Source organism: Melopsittacus undulatus, chromosome 13 (assembly GCF_012275295.1).
Source record: "Melopsittacus undulatus isolate bMelUnd1 chromosome 13, bMelUnd1.mat.Z, whole genome shotgun sequence".
Lineage (NCBI taxonomy): Eukaryota > Metazoa > Chordata > Aves > Psittaciformes > Psittaculidae > Melopsittacus > Melopsittacus undulatus.
In genome coordinates, this window is record NC_047539.1 from 5,935,382 (window position 1) to 5,953,482 (window position 18,101).

The 18,101-nt window shown below is 57.4% G+C and overlaps 2 protein-coding genes across 3 annotated transcripts in view; both read left to right on the forward strand.

Annotated features, from left to right (window-relative positions):
* The first annotated feature begins 257 nt into the window (after positions 1–257).
* SCARF1 (scavenger receptor class F member 1) lies at positions 258–7,595 on the forward strand. Its single transcript, XM_034069067.1, has 11 exons — positions 258–493; positions 1,202–1,263; positions 1,497–1,598; positions 1,704–2,229; positions 2,948–3,166; positions 3,253–3,381; positions 3,458–3,561; positions 3,705–3,816; positions 3,894–4,018; positions 4,101–4,238; positions 4,533–7,595. Exons 1-11 carry the CDS (start codon positions 399–401, stop codon positions 5,528–5,530), a joined length of 2,610 nt encoding a protein of 869 aa, XP_033924958.1. The 5' UTR covers positions 258–398; the 3' UTR covers positions 5,531–7,595.
* Positions 7,596–9,001: 1,406 nt separating this feature from the next.
* SLC43A2 (solute carrier family 43 member 2) overlaps positions 9,002–18,101 on the forward strand; it is a 31,410-nt gene continuing 22,310 nt past the window's right edge. Inside the window, exons 1-3 of one of the 2 annotated variants that reach the window (XM_005154358.4) lie at positions 9,002–9,148; positions 11,133–11,327; positions 17,780–17,969. In XM_005154358.4, the coding sequence (XP_005154415.1) occupies positions 11,168–11,327; positions 17,780–17,969 (350 nt within the window). In that variant the 5' untranslated portion in view covers positions 9,002–9,148; positions 11,133–11,167. Of the gene's footprint in view, positions 9,149–9,538; positions 9,563–11,132; positions 11,328–17,779; positions 17,970–18,101 lie in introns of those variants that run through there. The other variant, XM_034068848.1, reaches the window with a different exon arrangement.

Consider the following 18,101-nt stretch of genomic DNA (forward strand, 5'->3'; position numbering starts at 1 on the left):
TACCAGGGGTCAGCAGCGCCATAGGGCAGCTCATAGCGGTGGGGGCAAGGGGATGCAGCAGAGGCCTCATGTGGGTTGGGGGCCATTGGCTAAAGCAGCTTTGGGGGTGATGGAGGATGGCACAGGGGGAGCAGGATGCTCATGGAGCATCAAGCCCCTGGACCCCATTCCTGCTGCTGGGCTGGCCCCAAGGGCCAGGAATAGCCCCAGGGGCGGCATTCCCTGCCTCCCATCCCTGACGTCGGGATCTCGGCGCCTCCTCCCGCGTTTCCTCAGGAAGAAACCCAAGGCTGGCGGGAGGAAGAGGCCGCAGCACGGGAGGGACGGACGGACGGGACGGGACAGACGGACACCAGCATCGGGAGCTGCAGGGGTTTGGGCCCTCGCTCCCTGGTGGGATGGGGAGCGTGTGGCACCTCCTGTGCCTCCATCTGTGGCTGTGGGTGCAGAGCTCGGCGCAGGAGCTCGATCCCGACGGCAGGAATGTCTGCAGGTAGGTGCCATGGGGGTCCCTGCTTGTGCTCCTCCGTCTCATGGGGCCTCCTGACAGCTCCATGGGGTCGTTGTCCATCTTCATGGACAGGGACCTGCTGCTTGGCACTGTGTGGATGCATTGGAGTGATGCTGGGGAGCGCGGCTGTGGTACCCATGGATGTTCCTTAACCTTCTCCAGGGGTTATTTCTCACACAGGGCACTGGGATGGGATTTGGGAGCAGTGGCAAAACTTCCCATTAAGTGCCAATGGGAAACATGGGCACAGCAAATCCCAGAGAGCTTCTGGAGCTGATTCCCCTCCGCTTTGTTGCTGCCTCTCCCGTTGGTCTCACCACCATGGCAGTGCCTGTCATCACCTTCACTTCAATGCCTTCCTTCTGTGGTGTTGGTGAAGCTTTGAGCTGCTCCCAGAGCATCAGGGACCCGATACGGGCTCCACAGTGGCAGATCCATGCTCCCTGCCCCATTGCCTGCCCCATTGCCTGCCCCATTGCCTGCCCCATTGCCTGCCCCACCGCCCGCCCGGGCTGCAGCCTCCTGAATTTCCTTCTATTTTACTGGTTTCCTTCCGGAGCAAAGCCCCCGGGGCCGCTCTGCCTCTGCTTGCCAGACCCAGCCAGGGTGTTCTCTGTGCCTTAAGCGATGCTCTGAACCCACCCTGGTACCCTCATCCCTGCGGATGCTCCACTCTGGGTCTCTCCTCAGGCTCCCCACCGGCCCCGCGTGCTGTCCCGGCTGGAAGCAGGAAGGGCAGGAATGCACTGCTGGTGAGTGGTGGAGGGGGATGGAGCCCCACAGCTCCCTTTGAGTGGGGTGCTGTGCTGTGGGGACCCCAGATGCCCACTGAGTGAGCTGCTGATGGTGTGGCTCGCATGGAGTGGGAAGCAGGATGGTGGATTCCTTCCCCACGATACCCCAGTGTGATGTGGTCCAGCAGTGGGGTGTGAGCACAAGGGGACCCCATCCTGCCCCGATGTGATGCTTGCCCTGTCACCAACAGCACTGTGCGAGGGGGAAGATGCCTGTGGGGCCGATGAGGTGTGTGTGAGACCTGGGCTTTGCCTCTGCAAACCCGGCTTCTTTGGGGCAGACTGCAGCTCCCGTGAGTAGACCCCATGGGCTCCGCCATCCCCTTCTCCATCCCTGGGTGGAGCTGCCAAGCTTCCCTATGGCCCCCATCATCCTCACCACCTCCTCCCCTCCACAGCCTGCCCCGAGCAGTACTGGGGCCCCGACTGCAAGCGGAGCTGCCCGTGCCACCCCAACGGGCGCTGCGATGCTGCGAGCGGGCGCTGTACCTGCGACCCCAACCATTGGGGTCCCCGGTGCCAGTTCCCCTGCCAGTGTGGTCCCCACGGGCACTGCGACCCCCTGACCGGCGCCTGCCGCTGCGAGCCGGGCTGGTGGGCACCCACCTGCAGGAAGCAGTGTCAATGCAACCCCTCCAGCTCCCAGTGCGACCCCAGCAGTGGGCACTGCCGCTGCCTGCCCGGCTGGTGGGGCAGGAGGTGCAGCTTCAAGTGCTCCTGCAACCTCTCGCCCTGCGCGCAGGAGACAGGCAAGTGTGAGTGCAAGGATGGGTTCTGGGGACCCGCCTGCCAGCGGCGCTGCGACTGCATCCACGGCTCCTGCAGCCCCGTCAGCGGCCACTGCAGCTGCAGCCCCGGGTACCAGGGCAGGAGCTGCAGGGAGCCGTGTCCGGCCGGGAAGTACGGGGCTCAGTGCGTGCACAGGTGAGATGGGGGCAATGGGAGGATGCGGGGGTAAGCAGGGGGTGCAATGAGACCTTGGGGGGGAGAAATTATCATGGTTGGGTCGGTCCCTTTGGATGGGGACCATCTTAGGGGGGTTTGAGCATCCCTGGTTGGATGCAGCATCCCTGCTGTCCCAAAAGAAACATAGAATCATGGAATGGTTTGGGTTGGAAGGGACCTTAAAGCTCCTCCAGCTCCAACCCCTGCCACGGGCAGGGACCCCTTCCACTGGAGCAGCTGCTCCAAGCCCCTGTGTCCAACCTGGCCTTGAACACTGCCAGGGATGGGGCAGCCACAGCTTCTCTGGGCACCCTGTGCCAGCGCCTCAGCATCCTCACAGGGAAGAGCTTCTGCCTAAGAGCTCAGCTCAGTCTCCCCTCGGGCAGGTTAAATCCATTCCCCTTGGCCTGTCCCTACATCCCTTGTCCCAAGCCCCTCTCCAGTTTTCTTCCATCTTTAATTACTGGAAGGCTGCTGATGGCAGCAGAAGGCACTGGTGTCATCCTGAAACCTGGTTATCCTTGTTCCCATTCCTTGGTGTGCTAAAGCAGCAACTCTGCTTCCCTCTTGCCCCTGTCGAGCATTAAGCACTATGGGCTGTTCCCCATGGCCCTAACCGATGCTCGGCGCTGTTCCGGGGTGAAACCCGTGTTTGGGGGGGTCCATGTCAGCACCTCACTGCCCTGTGCCCCTGCAGCTGCGGGCACTGCGAGCTCGGCCGGCCCTGCTCTGCCGTGGACGGGCTCTGCCCCCGCTGCCAGCCCGGCTGGAACGGGACCCTCTGCCAGCAGCGCTGCCCGCCCGGCTCGCACGGCGACCGCTGCCTCCTGCGCTGCCCCCGCTGCCGGCAAGGGGACGTCTGCGACCCCGAGACCGGCGCCTGCCCTCGCTGCGAGCCCGGCTGGAGCGGCCCCAGGTACGGCCGGGAGTGAGCCCCAGCGCCGGGCGCTGCGCTGAGGGCTGCACGGAGCTGATGCTGCCCTCCTTGTGTTGTGTTGGCAGCTGCAACACCTCCTGCCCCGACGGCACCTTCGGCGATGGATGCCGGTTCCTGTGCCCGCAGTGTGTCATGGGGAGCTGCGACCCCGTGTCAGGAGCTTGTGTCTGCCAGGCTGGATACTGGGGAGCCAGGTAATGCCGGGAGCAAGGCACGGGTGGGTCCCTTGTTCTTCCCAGGGGTGTTTCCCTCCTTTCCTCTCTCTTCCAGCTGCAATGACACCTGCATGGAGGGGTATTATGGAGTGAACTGCTCCTCATCCTGCCAGTGCTCCCGAGGGACCTGTGACCCTGTGCGGGGCGACTGTGTGCTGAGTAAGGGCAACCTCAGCTTTACCCCTTGGTGCTGTGGATGGTGCTGGGGTCCCACCTTGTGCCTCATGGCCGCACTGTCAGCTGTGGGGTGGCTCTTTGGGGTTGGCAGCTTAGGACGTGCTCAATCCATCTTCTCCACACAGGTTTAAAGGACCACGGAGCTCTTGCAGCCGCCATCCTCGTCCCCCTCCTGCTGCTGCTGCTCTGCATTGCCTGCTGCTGCTGCGGGGCTGGTCCAGCAGATGCCAGGGACAGGTACTGCATCCTATTTGCCAATCCTTGATGGAAACCCCCATCTCCCACATCCCTTGATATCCACATCCCCTGTGCAGGGCAGCCGTGGCGGATGACGACGTGGTGGCCAGGATGAAGCACCACGTGCAGGGGGTGCTGGCGAACATCAGTGCAATGATGCCCTGCTTCAACCTGGGTGGCTCTAAGCTCCCCAAAGTCACAGGTAAAAAGAAGCAGAGCTCTCACCCCACATCGTCACCATTGGGGGGTCTGAGCTCACTTTTTGGGTGTCTTCTCCTCCCCAGTTTCCCACCACGACACAGAGATCCCCTTCAACCCCAGCTTCATCGAGCCACCATCGGCTGCGTGGGTTTCAGACAGCTCCTTCTCCTCCTTTGACACTGACAACGAGGGACCCGAGTACTCTGTCCCTCCCAGAGAAGGTGATCTGCTCCCTCTCTATGGGTCAATCCTGCTCCATTGCCACCCTTGGGTGCCCAAGGGATGGGTGCTGTGCACAGGCAGTGGTTGTTTTCATGCCCTTGTTTTCCTGGCTGTAAGGACACCCCATGCTTGGCCTCATGTGATGTGATGCTCCCGGTGTGGGTAACCTCAGTTCACAACCTCTTCCCAGGAAAACACTCCCAGGGACAACCCTGTTGCATCAGCCTCTCTCCTGCTTGTCCCAGCTGTGTCCCTGGGCTCCGTCAGCCCTAACTCATCCCCTTCTCCCGCAGGCATCCCGCTGCTGGGGGGGGCTGAGCTGCAGGATGGGGTATCCCCCATAGGCGAGGTGCTCCCGGATCCATCCGCCTTTGATTCCGAGGATGTCTCGCAGCCCTTTGCCATCCCTCGCACCTCCAGCATCGCCAAGGCCAAGCGCCCCTCTGTATCCTTTGCCGAGGGGACCAAATTTGGGGTGATGGAGACCCCCAGCCCTGGCAGGAAGCCCAAGGCCCCATGGGGCCCATCCAAGCTGTCCCAGCCCCCGGGGGACAAGGACCCTGAGCCCTGCACTGAGCGCCCGGGCAGTGATTGCTACGAGAGCCCCGATCCCATCAGCAAGGGGGACGAAAGCCACCGGCCATCCCCAAGGGCCACCCCAGGAGGACGCCGGCGCCTGGTGTCCAGCACCAGGCACGTGGCACAGAGAGTGGAGGCCCTCGAAGCGGCTGCCAGGTCAGGAAGCTGGGAAGCCAAAGGGAAGGATCCCAATGTCACCACCATCTACGTGATGGTGGGATCGGCAGGGCAGGACCCCAAGGCAGAGGGAGGTGGTGAGGGACCGGTCCAGGCGGTGCTGAAGCGGTTGGGCAGCTTGCAGAGGGGTAAATGGGCTGCCAAGGAGGAGCCCAAGGTGAGGAAGAGCTTTGAGGGCATCCAGAAACCCCCCCGCCGGGCCCTGGGGCAGCGCAGAGACTCGGTGAATAGCTGCAAGCAGAGGGAGAGCATCCCTGGGGCTGCCGCTGAGGCAAGCAGCAAGCAGCAGCCTGGGAAGAGACAGTCCTTCCTTCTCACATCTCCCTCACTGAAGAGCATCGCGGACCAGGATGGAGGCAGCGATGCTCTGGGTGCCATGGAGAGGGGTAAAAGCCCTGAGTTAGTCCTCAGCCTCGAAGCAAAGGGATTGGCTGCATCAGAGGAAGAGCCCAAGTATGAGAATGTGATGAGCAGCAGCACCGATTCACCCCCCAGCACCTCCGAGGGGCCAGTGGCCACCCCTGCAGCCACCTGAGCCCCAGCTGCCTGCACTGGTGGCATCTCTGGTCCCAGTGTGGGAGCTGAGGTCCCCCTCTGAGACTGAACTGGAGAAGCATTGAGCATTCCCATTGATCCCTTTCCTGTCGGTGGGGTGGACCCTTGAAGGGTGATGTGATGCGATGATGGGTGTTGTATGACGGGTGTTGTATGATGGGTGATGTGATGCGATGATGGGTGTTGTATGATGGGTGTTGTATGATGGGTGATGTGATGTGATGATGGGTGTTGTATGATGGGTGATGCTGAGAGCCACAGCAACGGCAGCTCCATGGGTTGGTGCTTCAGGGCTGTTTGCTGCTCCCCCCTGCCCTGTGTGCTTCACTTTGGACCTGCCACAACACAGTGATGCTCTGGATGCAGCAGTGGCACCTTCTAGTGTCTATCAGCATTGGGTCTGGGGGCACACGTCTTCCTCATGAATGACAGTGGGGCTGCTGGGGGGCACACATAGGTAAAAACCAGTTTCACCCCATTGGCTTCCACCTTTCCCTGTCCCAGCTCCATAAGGCTGCCTGGAGCCTCTTGCTGTAAAGATGCTTCTCTTGCTGGAAGGGATTATGCTGTGGAGAGGGACCGGGGGTAGATGATGGGCTGTCACAAGCAGCTTCAGTGAGAACTGATTATAGCTGCTTATCTCATAGGGTATCTGGGTCTGCAGGGGTTTATGTGGGTGGCTCTGGCTGCCTTCTTTCCCATGTACATGCAAAGCACATAACAAGGCCGGCGGCATGGCATGGAGTTTATCAATGGCCTTTTAAACTCCATGCAATACCAGGCTCCAGTTTTGCAAGAGCAAATGTGGCACCTGGGCCATGGCCATCGACCTGTCCTTGCATGTGGCACTGATAAGGACATTACATGCATGGAAAATTACATTGCCACAGGTGCCATCTCCCACATTTCATTCCGGCTGCAGGAACGTGTCCCCATGGATGCGTGAGGTGGGAGGAAGGTGCTGTAGCATCTCCAGCATGGCCGGAGGACCTCAGGCAGAGCAGAGAGATGGGCACAAGGGGGTCAAGGTGCCTGAGGGGGTTTGCAGCATGAACTGGTTTGAGATGTATCTAAGTCTTGAAGTTTCTTGTCTATTCTTCTGTTACATGGTGTGGAAGCCTCTGGATGAAAAGTGAATGTTACCAAGGCCCTTTAGGAATTGGGTTTCTCATCCACCCCTAAGAAATACTCTCTAAAGTGTAGAAACTACCAATAGCCTTAAGCTTTCAGTTTGTTGGGTTTGATACTGTCCTGTTTCTATTGAATTCTGAAGTCTCAGTTACGGAGCTGAACCCAGAGCTGTGCTGGAGAGCGGAGCATCCAGCGCAGCCACACTGCAGCCTGTATCATCATCATGTGCAGAGCTCTGTGTGAGCCCTGCTTTGACGCTGCTGAGTTGGGCTTTGGGGTGTTTCAGCATCACTGGGGTTTGCTTTTTCCCTGTTGCGTCTCATGGATGCTTTTCATGGATGTATCCCTGTGCTCTCACGTGGATGAGCAGCAGGGTGCAGCACTCGTTCCTGCAGTGCCATCACCCACTGCTGTCGTTATAGCACCAAATATTGTGGTATAGGAATAAAACCGCTCATCCTGGACCTGAGCATCCTCCTGCCCACAGCCCTGCTCTGTTTAGACGCTATGATAAAGGCAGGGAGAGCCCCACATGTTATTTATAAGCAGCCATTTTTCCTGCCCTGATCCATTGGCTATTTCCAGCTTGGGAACAGAGTGATGCTGTGCCAGAAGCGAACGTCACACGAGCTGGTTCACCCCGGGTACAGCATGTGAAGAGCTGACAACAGCCTTCCCTGATGTGGAAACCAGCACCCGGCCTTGAGCAAACGCTGCTGTCACCTTCAGGGGCTGAGCGCCAGGCAGGATGTGGCCCCTGCTTGAAGATGGGGAGGTGGATTTGCTGCATGGGGCTGCCCATGCACAGGCCGGAGGGTGGTTGCGCTGGTGTCTTCTCACTGGGGATGCTTCCTGATGTGGTTTTAATGCTGGATGAGGGAAGGCTCCAAGTCAGGGCTGGTGGGTGAGGGGGGAGTTAACATCTTCCCATGCTGGATCAATGGCTGAATCCCACTGAAGCCATCCCCTGGGAAGCTGTTCCTGTGGGCTGCTTCTATCCATAAGGTGTCCATGCTCTGTGCTGGGGCAGCTCTTGGCCTTGCAGAGGTAGGAACAGGCTCAAGCCATCCCCAGTGACCACAGGGGTCTGTCCCCATCCCTGCAGCCTCAGCATCTCCTTCCAAACTGCCTGAGCTCTGCCTTTGGAGAGGAGCACATCCGAGCCTCCTTGGGTGGCCGGGCAGGAGCCGTCACCTCCCTTCCAGCCTGAACTCCTTCCTGGCTGCTCTCTATAAATGTCTCTCTGTGTCAATGCTGTTCTTCAGCTCCACTTTGTTTTTCTTCTCCCCATGGTGTTTACTCAGGCCCCGGGTGTATTTATAGCTGGCAACAGATCACCTGATAGCTCCTTTGCTCCTTCTAGGAGAGGAAAACCAACCCCCCCGCTGTACCGAAGGGTTCCCGTGTCCCCAGACAGCCCCTGAGCCCTCCTCGTGTTCCTTCCCATCCCCGTTCATGTTTCTTGGACGCGGATCTGGGTGCTGAGGTCTCCCGGGGGCTCCCTCCACCTCTGCTCAACCCAATGCCCGGCCCCAGGCTCCTTGTTTTCGTTGGGCTTTGGTTTTGTTTGTTTCTTTGCTTTGGCTTCAATCCACTCTCCAGCCATTGCAAGGCTTTGACCCACATCCCACAGCCAAGCCTGAGGAGTTTCCTCTTCCCATCCCTTCCTCAGGGATGCAGCAGCGGGAGCGTGTCCGGTATCCGTCTGGGAGATGTTTACCTGCCACAGGCACCGTTTCCATCTCCTGTAGCTGGGAAAACATCCCTTCACATCATTTCCAGGGGTATTTGTCCACCTCCTCTGGCCCGGGGCCCGGCTGATGAGTGAGGAGTTCATGGCAGGACTGGAAATCCCACAAAGGAATGCTCAGGGAAATAATTGGATGTAAGGAGAGGGCAGGGCTCTGAGCTAGGATGCAATGATCCTATCTATTTAATGGAATAGCTGGTGCTGGGAGCCGGGGGGCTCCAGGCTCGTTATCCCCAATCCCGGTCAGCCCCGGGCTGGGTGCTGGGTCCCAAAACGTGCTTTTAGCGGGGGGGGGGGGGGGGGGGGGGGGGGGGGGGGGGGGGGGGGGGGGGGGGGGGGGGGGGGGGGGGGGGGGGGGGGGGGGGGGTCAGGGTGCCTGTAACCGCTGCGGATGAGACAGCAGCGGCTGCTGCTGCTACTGGAATAGCTCCGTGCGCTCCGTACGAGCAGGAGCCGGTCGAGACCGGCAGCAGCCGGTACCAAAGCCCGCAGGGACCTCCCCGCCGAGCCGGGAGGTGGGGATGGGCGGGCGGTGGGGCTCCAGCCCACCCCGCTCCACCGGCACCTCCCGTTTTGCCCCGTTTCCCCCGGTTTTAAGCGAAGAGTCCGCTCCCCCCCGGGGGTCTCTGTCCCGGTGCTGCTCGGGTGTCTCCCATCGCCCAGCCCCGGAGCTCCGCCGGCGGCTCCGGGCACGGAAACAACGGATACAACGTTCGGGTGCGTGTGGATGTGCTGGGAGACCCCGGGGGCAGCGAGGGAAGGGGATACCGGGGGGTTATAGGGCGGTAGCGGATGTATAGGGGGATATAGGGGGATACCGGAGGATACCGGGGGGGTTATGGGGAGGATATAGAGGATTATAAGGGGGGTATCGGAGAGTTACATGGGGGCTATGAAGGGCTATAGGGGGGTACCGGAAGGTTAGGGGGGGGGATAGGAAGGGCTATAGGGAGGTACCGGGGTGCTATAGGGGGTACCGGGGGGCTCGCCACGGGCACCGGCAGCAGCGGCGGGCTCACCCATTGGCTGACGGCCGACCAATCAGCGGCGGCGGCTGTTTGCCCCGCAGGACGGATAAAAAGCCCGGGGTGGGACCGCGGCGGCGCGGAGCGGAGCGGGGGGCGGCCGAGGGTGAGCGGTGGGGAGCGGGGCTGCCATGGGGCTGCCATAGGGGTGTTGTGTGGGGGGAATGGGGTGGTTTGGGGTGCAGAGGGGGCGTCCGCGGGTGGCAATGGCGTGAATCGGAGGAGGAGCGGGTGGATGGGGATGAGCGGGTGCATGGGAGCGATCGGTGGGTTGGGAGCCGGGTGAATTGGGGGGGGGGGGGGCAGGATGCTGCGGGGGCAGGGGCTTGTTTGGGGGAGTGGGGGTGTAGGGGGTGACTGGGGGGGAAGGGGGGGTGTGGGTGCGCAGGGGGGAGATGTGGGGTTGGGGCTATAGGCGCAGAGGTGAGGAAGAGGAGGAGGAAATGAGTCGGGGGGGGGGTGTCTATGCACAAGCCTTTGTGGATAGAGGGGAGCCCAGGGTCCTCCCCTACCCAAAGCAGCCAGGGCTGGGGCCTCTGTGCTGTGCAAAGCCCTGAGAAGCTGCTTTAGGCTGTGTGGCACCAGTTGGGTTTCCCCTTAGTGCATGGCTGGGGCTTGCTCTGTGCTGGGAAGAGGCTCAGCTTGTCTAAAATGGCCACTTGCCTCATGGCCCTGGGGCTGCTGCATCTCCAGGCTCTCCAGAACAGCCCCTGGTCTGGTCCCAAATCATCCTTATGGGCCCTAGGAACCGGATCTGGGGACAGCTCATCCCACTGCAGCATCCATAGGGCATGTCAGTGTGCCAAGGTGGAGCAGCGTGTGCTGGCTGGGATGGGGCAGGGCGTTGCAGCCTTGTCCCCTGGATGGGTGGTCTGGTAGTTAGCAAACAGGGCTCCTTGATGAGCCATCTGTGTGTCTAATATATGTATAATCCCATATATAAACTGCATTTATAGGGCCAATAGTACAGGTTTAGTGGTGGACTTGGCAGTCCTGGGGTAACCATAGAGCCATAGAATGCTTTGAGTTAAAGGGACCTTAAAGCTCATCTAGTTCCAACCCCTGCCACAGGCAGGGACCCCTTCTACTGGAGCAGCTGCTCCAAGCCCCTGTGTCCAACCTGGCCTTGAGCACTGCCAGGGATGGGGCAGGGATTGGACTTTTCCAGGTCTTTTCCAACCTGGTTGATTCTGATTCTATACAGGACCCATGCTCGCCTTCCAGAGCAGCTCTGTGCTCCTGCATGGGGCAGGCCTAGTGTGTCACTGTGGAGATCCCAGCCTCTTCCTTAAGCAGACGAGGCTGAAGCCCCCTGCTCTGGCATTGATTCATTATTGCCTTACAATGGGCTGCTCCCCCCATGCAGGCAATGGGCAGTGGGCTCCAGGCAGTTGATCCTTGCTCCATTTCCATACCTGGTGTTCAGGAGGTGGAACGGAGTCCTTGAAGGCTCCTCTGTCACACTGTGTGCACCAGAGGGGCTGCTCCAAGGGCATCGGTGCTCCCACATCCCTCCAGGTAACTTGGCAGGCTGGTACCTGCAAGAACAAGTTTGACACCTGAGTGCCTTGCATTCACAGGCAGGTTTGCTTGTGTTCCACTGGGGAGATCCCTTAAACCAGGCTGGTCTGCACTCTTTGAGCAGTATATGATGGGTGTTGTTCTGGTCCCTGCAGGTTAAGACTGATCGAGGCCATCATCCCACCCAGCCATGGCACCCACACTGGCTACCGCCCATCGCCGGCGCTGGTGGATGGCATCCACAGCCATCATTGAGAGCCTGCTCTTCTCTGCTGTCCTGCTGGGCTGGGGCTCCCTCCTCATCATGCTGAAAGCAGAAGGGTTTTATTCCTACCTGTGCTATGGGTCAGGTAAGGATGCTCTGGATACACGTGTGAATAAGTTGCTGATGGGGTTTGGTGCTGTGGGATTGACTGGAGCAGGGCTGAGCTCCAGGTTTGTCCTGGGGTAGAAGGAAGGGATGTGTGCTCCTTTCTAAAGCCAATGGCATCCTTGTGATGTGCCTGTAGTTGCTGTTGCTTTGCAGTGATTGGAGGAGAAGCCTTATAGATCAGGTGAAGGCTTTTCTGACAGTCTTTTCCATTTGGCCATGGGGTCTTCCTCTGCATCTGGAAGATGATGACTTATGGGGAGGGTGTTCTGAGTTTGTAGAAGGAAACTGTAGGTGTTCTCTCCTTAGTGGTAGGAGAAGAGCATGGGTGACCATAGGATTAGGGGAGCCCAGTGCTGCTGTTTGAGGAGATGCTGCAGAAGTAAATGGTGCTGATGCTTTGTTCCTTTCCCTCTTCAAACAACCAGGTTGTGTCTCTGAGGGCTTGAGATCCACCTCCTGGCCCCAGCAGAGGAAGCAGTTGTCTGTGTAGCAGCTGCATCCTTGCAGGGAAGGATAACCCTGGGACCACCAGTGTGTAGGTGGATGTACATCCCAGCCGGAGCATGGAGAGGATTGTGGTCGGGGGTGTCCCACAGTGGGGTTAAAAGCAACCTGAGGGTAAAGGTGTGGTGTGGGTTTGGAAAGCTGCTTCAGTGACAGAGGTTTGCGTGTGCTCAGAGAAGGGAATAGCAGAGAGAAGAGAGGCAGGAGGTAGGAGTTTGGGCTGTGTGGTGATGGATCAGCCCATGGTGAGCATGGGGATGGAGGAGGAAGTGTAAGGGGAAGAAAAGGGGTTGGAAATAAGTGCCTGGACCCTCAGTGGGCAATGGCTGAGAATGGAGGGGGAAGTCTGAAATGCAGTGAGGTGTTGGTGCACTTGGTAGACATGGAAGTGCTCGGGTCCTCCACCAGCTTGGCTGCTTGATCTCCATCCTATACTCTGCTCATAGTGTGCCCTTGTCACTGGGGCGGTGAGGAGGAGTCCTCAACACTGGAGACTGGTAGGACTTGTTATCTCCAAGCCATGGTGACTGTGTCCTGAGCCTGTGGAAGAGATCCCATTAAACCTATCAGGTGGAGGCTTTGTGCCACCCAGATAAGGCACAGGAGGCTTGATAAGCAAATGCTGTCTCCTAAAGCAGCCCTTTTCCTATCTGCTTCCCTGGGGCCCACCTCCTACCTTTTGCTTTGATGGCTTTCAACTCATCTGCCTTTGCCCCCAATCAAGATTCACCTCTGCTCCTCACCCCTGTTTGCCAATGGCTCTCCCCATGGGAGTGCTATGGAACCACAGGGATAATGCAAATGTTTGACCTCTGGTGAAATTGCAGCCCTGGGGGCAATTCCTTCCTCCCAGTGTTCAAACTGTGCCCTGAGGTAAGAGAACGGAGTCCCTGTAGAGAAACTGATGCAGCCAAATGTTCTCATTGTCCTCAAATATGTGGGCATCAGGGGAGGCTGGTGATGAGCATGGAGGACCAGTTACACCGGTTTCCTCCTTTATCCCTGCTTGCTCACTGCTTGTTGTTGTCCTCCATGTCATAAACTCAGTGATTTGGTAGGGAAGAGCCCTGGCTCCATGCGTGGGGAATGCAGCCGCCCTGCAGTGCTCACTGAATGACCAGCACCAAACTGAATTCGACCTTGGCTGGGATGAGTGGTTGCCTTTCTTTGTATAACCCATGGGATACCACAGCCTTGGCTTGGAGCTTGGTGCAGACACATTCTAACCGGTGGCCTTTGGGCACTTGTTGCTGACTCTGTGCATGCAAGAACTGCAAAAACAACAACAAGAAGAAGAAAAGAGACTTTTCCTATTGAGCCAAAGGTTCTTGGCAAGGCTTTCCATTCGTCAGCAAAAGCTCTTGCACTTTGTGATGCCTTCCAGTGAAACGCAGACCTTGTCCCTTCTGCAGGCTCCTCTATGAAGGTAGCAGAAAGTGACTGCAATCCATGAAGGGCTCCTTGTCTTCCTGTTGAATCTCCCCTTTTCCCTGCCTGCCCTTGGCTCCTGATGGGTTTCCCTCAGCCAATGTGCAAACATTGGGGTCTGCCAAGCTCTTAACCCTGCTGTGAGATGGACACCTGGGGAGGAATGCGCATCCAGGCACCATGTACCCTTAAAGCAGTTGTGCTTGGGGGGTTGGACCCGCTCCGGTGGCAGGTTTGACCACATCCCATCCCAAGAGGTATGCTTGCAATCTGCTGACAAAGGGGCTGTCCATGGCACTTTGTTCCCGTTTTAACTTTACAACGCTAGGGCTTGGCCTTTACCCGCCTGAAGCAGCATCTTTTCCTTGGTGGAAGTGCTGATTCCGCAGTCTTTATCGGGAGCTGGGCCTTATCGGCTGTTGGGGAGCTTGATCTGGTCATGGCTTTGTGATGTTCTTGGGATTAAGGAGCTCAAGGTTTGGGTTTGGGATGTTTAAAAGCAAAGCAATCTTGAAGCTGCTCACACAGAGCAGAGATAAGGAGCTGCTTGAGCAGAGGACCCTCCTCCAAGACAGGGATGATAAGCTAATTCACTTACAGCAGGGTAACGTGCCTGAACATGGCCATAGGTGCTGCCTTAGAGCTGTTTGCTGTCATGTGTGTGATGTGTGGTGGAGAGCTCCCGGTCTGAAGGTCCCTTGCAGGCTGTCAAGGTGCAGGGACAGGCGGTGCCTGTGGCCCTGTCAACAGGAAAAGAGTGAACGTGGTAGATGCTCCTTGTGCAGGAAACACACTGTGCTGAGCAGCAGCTTTCAATGCTCTCAGAGGTGCAAAACAAAACCACAGCTGGAGAGAGAATGGGAGTTTAACTGAGTTCAGCTCTGTTAGAGCCTTTCATCTGGCTGCAAAGAGGGGGATTCTGGAGGTGCTGGGCAGGGAGGGACACCCCAGTACATGGCGTTTGCAGTGGTACGAAGCAAGAACATCTCCTCCCAGTTCCCAGAAGTATGACACCATCCTGAGAGGGGAAAACATGTTTCCTATGTGGGCAGGCTGCTGAGCAGTTGTTTGCACACGTCTTCCACTGGGACTTCATTTCAACCAATGCTCTCAGTCTGTTTGGCCCTGATTTATTTCTGTGCCCTCGTTGACAATCAAAGGGGAAGGTGAGGCTGTGCTGGGGGCATCCTCCCTGCTTGTTTTGGTGTGATCCATGAGACAAGATGAAAGGAAGCCTCCTCTCTGCTGTCTGAGATGGGAGGCAGTGCTGGAAAGAGCCAGGCTCATTCCTCTAGTGTGTGCTTGGGATTGGAAGAGGTCGGTAAAGAGCAGTTAATGATTGACCCTGTTATGGAACCTACGGCACTTAATTTGGGAGAAAGGATGACTTTAAATGTTCCAGTAAGAGCCTGAACAAATCCCAGCGACGAGCTTGACATAAAAGATTACCAAGGCAGCCGAAGCTGTCATTCTTTAAATAGTAACTTGAACTCCTAATTGGGCAGTAGAAATCCTGCTGCTTGCGGGGGGGGGAGCGCTGTCAAACCAGCCAGGATGTTCTTGTAATTGCCCATAAAGACCTGGAGCTGCTTCCAGCTTCAGGGAAGACGGCAGTGAGCACGCATGGATGGAGCCTGCGTGGGTCTGCTGCGTGTCAGCCCCGGCACACGTGCACGCAGGTGGACTTGGCAAGAGGCTTTGGGGATGGCATCACCGTGAGCCCAGAGACAGCCCTTCCCCAAGGCACTGATGCAGATGGAGCTGGGCACGTAGGAGGCTTTTCCCTAGGAGTGTGGAGTGCACTGATCTGGAACGGGATCTGAGCAGGGATTGAGGGGAAGTGCTGTTTGCTGTAACCAGGTGCATTAGGTAGGTGAGCAGTTAGGCAGGTTCTCTGCCCATTAATCTCCTCCTAGGTGCTTGTCATGTGCTGCTGGCACAGGAATCCATGCTCCCAGTGAGGTGGCTCCTGGCTGGACCTGGTGCACCCTCCCGCAGCCCCTCCGATGTGTTTCTATTTGTGGAGACAGATCAGGGGGTGCCAAGGGCTGCTTGAATCCGTTCCATGACATCCCAGTGGATCTGCCCTTGTTGCTCAGGGGCTGATTCTATTTTCACAAGCCATTTGTATTTCCACACAGCACAGTGAGCTGGCTGTAAACAGGGTGCTCGGTACAAGCAGGGGCTGCAGTCTGGGGCCCACCTTTCCTGGCTGCAGGAAGCCTTTAGGAAGGTCTGAGTCCCCCTCACTGTGTCCTCTGCCTCCTGGTGCTACTGCTCATGGCACATGCCATGGGAGGGGTCCTCAGCAGGGGGATGCTGTGAGAGCTCCCCAGGGTCATGTTGTAACTAGGCATCAATACATTAACAGGAATTCATCACTTCAGGCTTTAAATGCTGCCTGCTTCTGGTCTGAGGTCTCTATGGAGAGGGCTGACAGGCTCCTTAACACACGCAGCCAGAAGCTAAAGGTCATTGCACTGTCCACATCCCTCCACCCTTCTTCCACTCTGCAGCTGAGCTGAGTGCTGACACAGGGAAACCACAACTCCTTTGTCACCATTTCCCCCCCCCCTAACTCCTTGTTTTCCCAAGTTTAACCTCTCTCCCACGTCTGTTTCCTATGGATTTTATCTTTGTGGGGAGCCCAAGCAGCCTTGATGCTGTGGGTGAAGCTGTGTGCCTGGGTGTTTAATCACAAGGTGGTGTTTAAGGTCCTGGGTAACACCAAGAGGAGATTGTGAGGGAAAGCTGGATGGAACGGATGGAGATGTAGTGTGAAAGCTGCAGAGAGCCTCCCATGTCTGTCCAGGGCTGATTGGTGAGGATGTGAGGTGGGAACCTCAGGTTGGAGCTCTGGGATGCTGAGGGAACATGTGGGATATCTGTTGCTTACGCTGGACAGGGCAAGAGAATCATGGAACGGTTTGGGTTGGAAAGGACCTTAAAGCTCATCCCCTTCCAACTCCCTGCACAAGGAGGGACACCTTCCACTGGAGCAGCTTGCTCCAAGCCATATCAATGGAGAGAAATGCCACGTGCCTTCCATGCAGGGCTGGGAGGGGACAGAGGGAGGTTTGCAGCCTTGAGTTCCTGCTGATCCCTGAGGAAGGAAGGTGGAGCAGGGTTTGTTTGCGATGGACACAAAACTGGGAGGGTTTGGAGCAGCTGGGAGAGCCAAGGGGGAACCAGGGAGTTGTGATGCTGAGGATGGGGTAGAAGGGAAGGAGGTGCAGGTGGGGCTGTGTGATCTCAGGGGGGGCATGAGCAGCCAAGGGGATCTCCTCCACAGATGCACCAAGCAGTGAGCATGAAGCCACTTGTACGTGGGGGATTCCTACTTGGTTAACACTAACCCGGCTCCCTGGGATTCACTGGTGTCGCTCCATGCGGATGGAAGCGACTTCTCTCTATTCCTCCTTTACTATTGAACTCCATCAGATCAATTATTAAATATGGAGGAGTTTTACGTTGCTGGCTTGTGGCAGCAGTAGGAAAGCAAGTGCTTTGTCATAGCAGCACAGGCTCCCAAGGCAGATAAGCACTGGGAGGAGGAGAGGTGGAGTGCAATGGGGTAAATGAAAGCTTAAAGGCACATGTGCTTGCATGGGGGTTGTAAAGCACCTTGGAACAGGCTTGTAAGAGGAGCAGAGTTAACAGGAGGCACTAAAACTGCTGCTGCAAAGAAAAGGGAACTTGTGCTTTCTTCCTCTTGTTTTCAAACTGCCCTGTTCCTGCCTCTGTCGTGGAGTTCCTCATTGGGAGGGCAAGAGCAGAAAGCTGGAGATAGAATTGATCCGTATGGCCTAAACCCACTGGGAAAGGATGGGAAATGGGGCAGACGTTAAAGATGCCTCAATCCTGTGGCAAACAGCAGGCAGGTGAGCTGCCAGCCCTCCTGGGAACAGGGTATTAAAGCCAGGAAGGATGTTTCGGAGCCGGAGCAGTCGGGAAGCAGGGTGGCTGCTGCAAAGCCATCCCTCATCCCTATGCCTGCAGTGAGGGTAGGAAGCTTTTCATTTGAGGAGGCTGTTGCTCTGTGCCAGGCCTTGTCAACTCAGTGACTGGCTATATATAACTGCCTTAGCTGTGGTTATTGTGCCTGGTTTAGTTAGGGGAAGGATCTCTGAGAACATGCTGGCTGTAGACCAGGAGGTCCTTATTTCTGTATTAGTCCCTTTGGGTTCTGGGTTTAGTCCCTGTAATTACCAGGGCCTTGCCCTATGATTGTTCTCATAGTGAATCTCTGTCCTTAGGTTGGGACCCTGTTGTTGCTTGGGATACGTGTCCCTGGGTGTCCTTTTCCTGCTCCCAACTGGTTTCCCCTGCCCTGCTGCTCTTTCCCTTCTCCATTTCTCACCAGTTATAATAAATACGGAGTGCAAAGGGTGTATTCCCAGGGTGTTGTGGCACCTGAATACAGGGCTTTTGCTTCCTGCATCACTGCAAGCCTCATCCTAGCACACTGTAAGAAGGATCCTCTGTTATCCCATGTAGAAAACACCACCAGCAGCTCTGACCAGGAGAACAGCACGGATTCAGAGCACAAATGGCCTTCCTGCAATGCCCAGGATGAGATGCTCAACTTGGCCTTCACCATTGGGTCCTTCCTGCTCAGTGCGATCACACTCCCACTGGGAATCATCATGGATAAGTATGGACCTCGCAAGCTCCGGCTGCTCGGCAGGTCAGTGTCCTGGGCTCCCCAGTGGGCTGAGGGGTGAATGCATGCGTTGTATGGGGCTGGTGGGTGCTGTGCCTGTTGTGGGTCCCTGCATCCCAAGGGATGGGGCAGGGAGCTGCTGGCCGTGCACAGGAC

Excerpts from the sequence above, each read along its gene's own strand:
- SCARF1 (XM_034069067.1), top strand. The coding sequence starts at position 399 with ATGGGGAGCGTGTGGCACCTCCTGTGCCTCCATCTGTGGCTGTGGGTG. Across the intron at positions 3,382-3,457 it reads GCTGGATACTGGGGAGCCAG|CTGCAATGACACCTGCATGG; the intron begins GTAATGCCGGGA and ends TCTCTCTTCCAG. Across the intron at positions 3,817-3,893 it reads CCAGCAGATGCCAGGGACAG|GGCAGCCGTGGCGGATGACG; the intron begins GTACTGCATCCT and ends TCCCCTGTGCAG.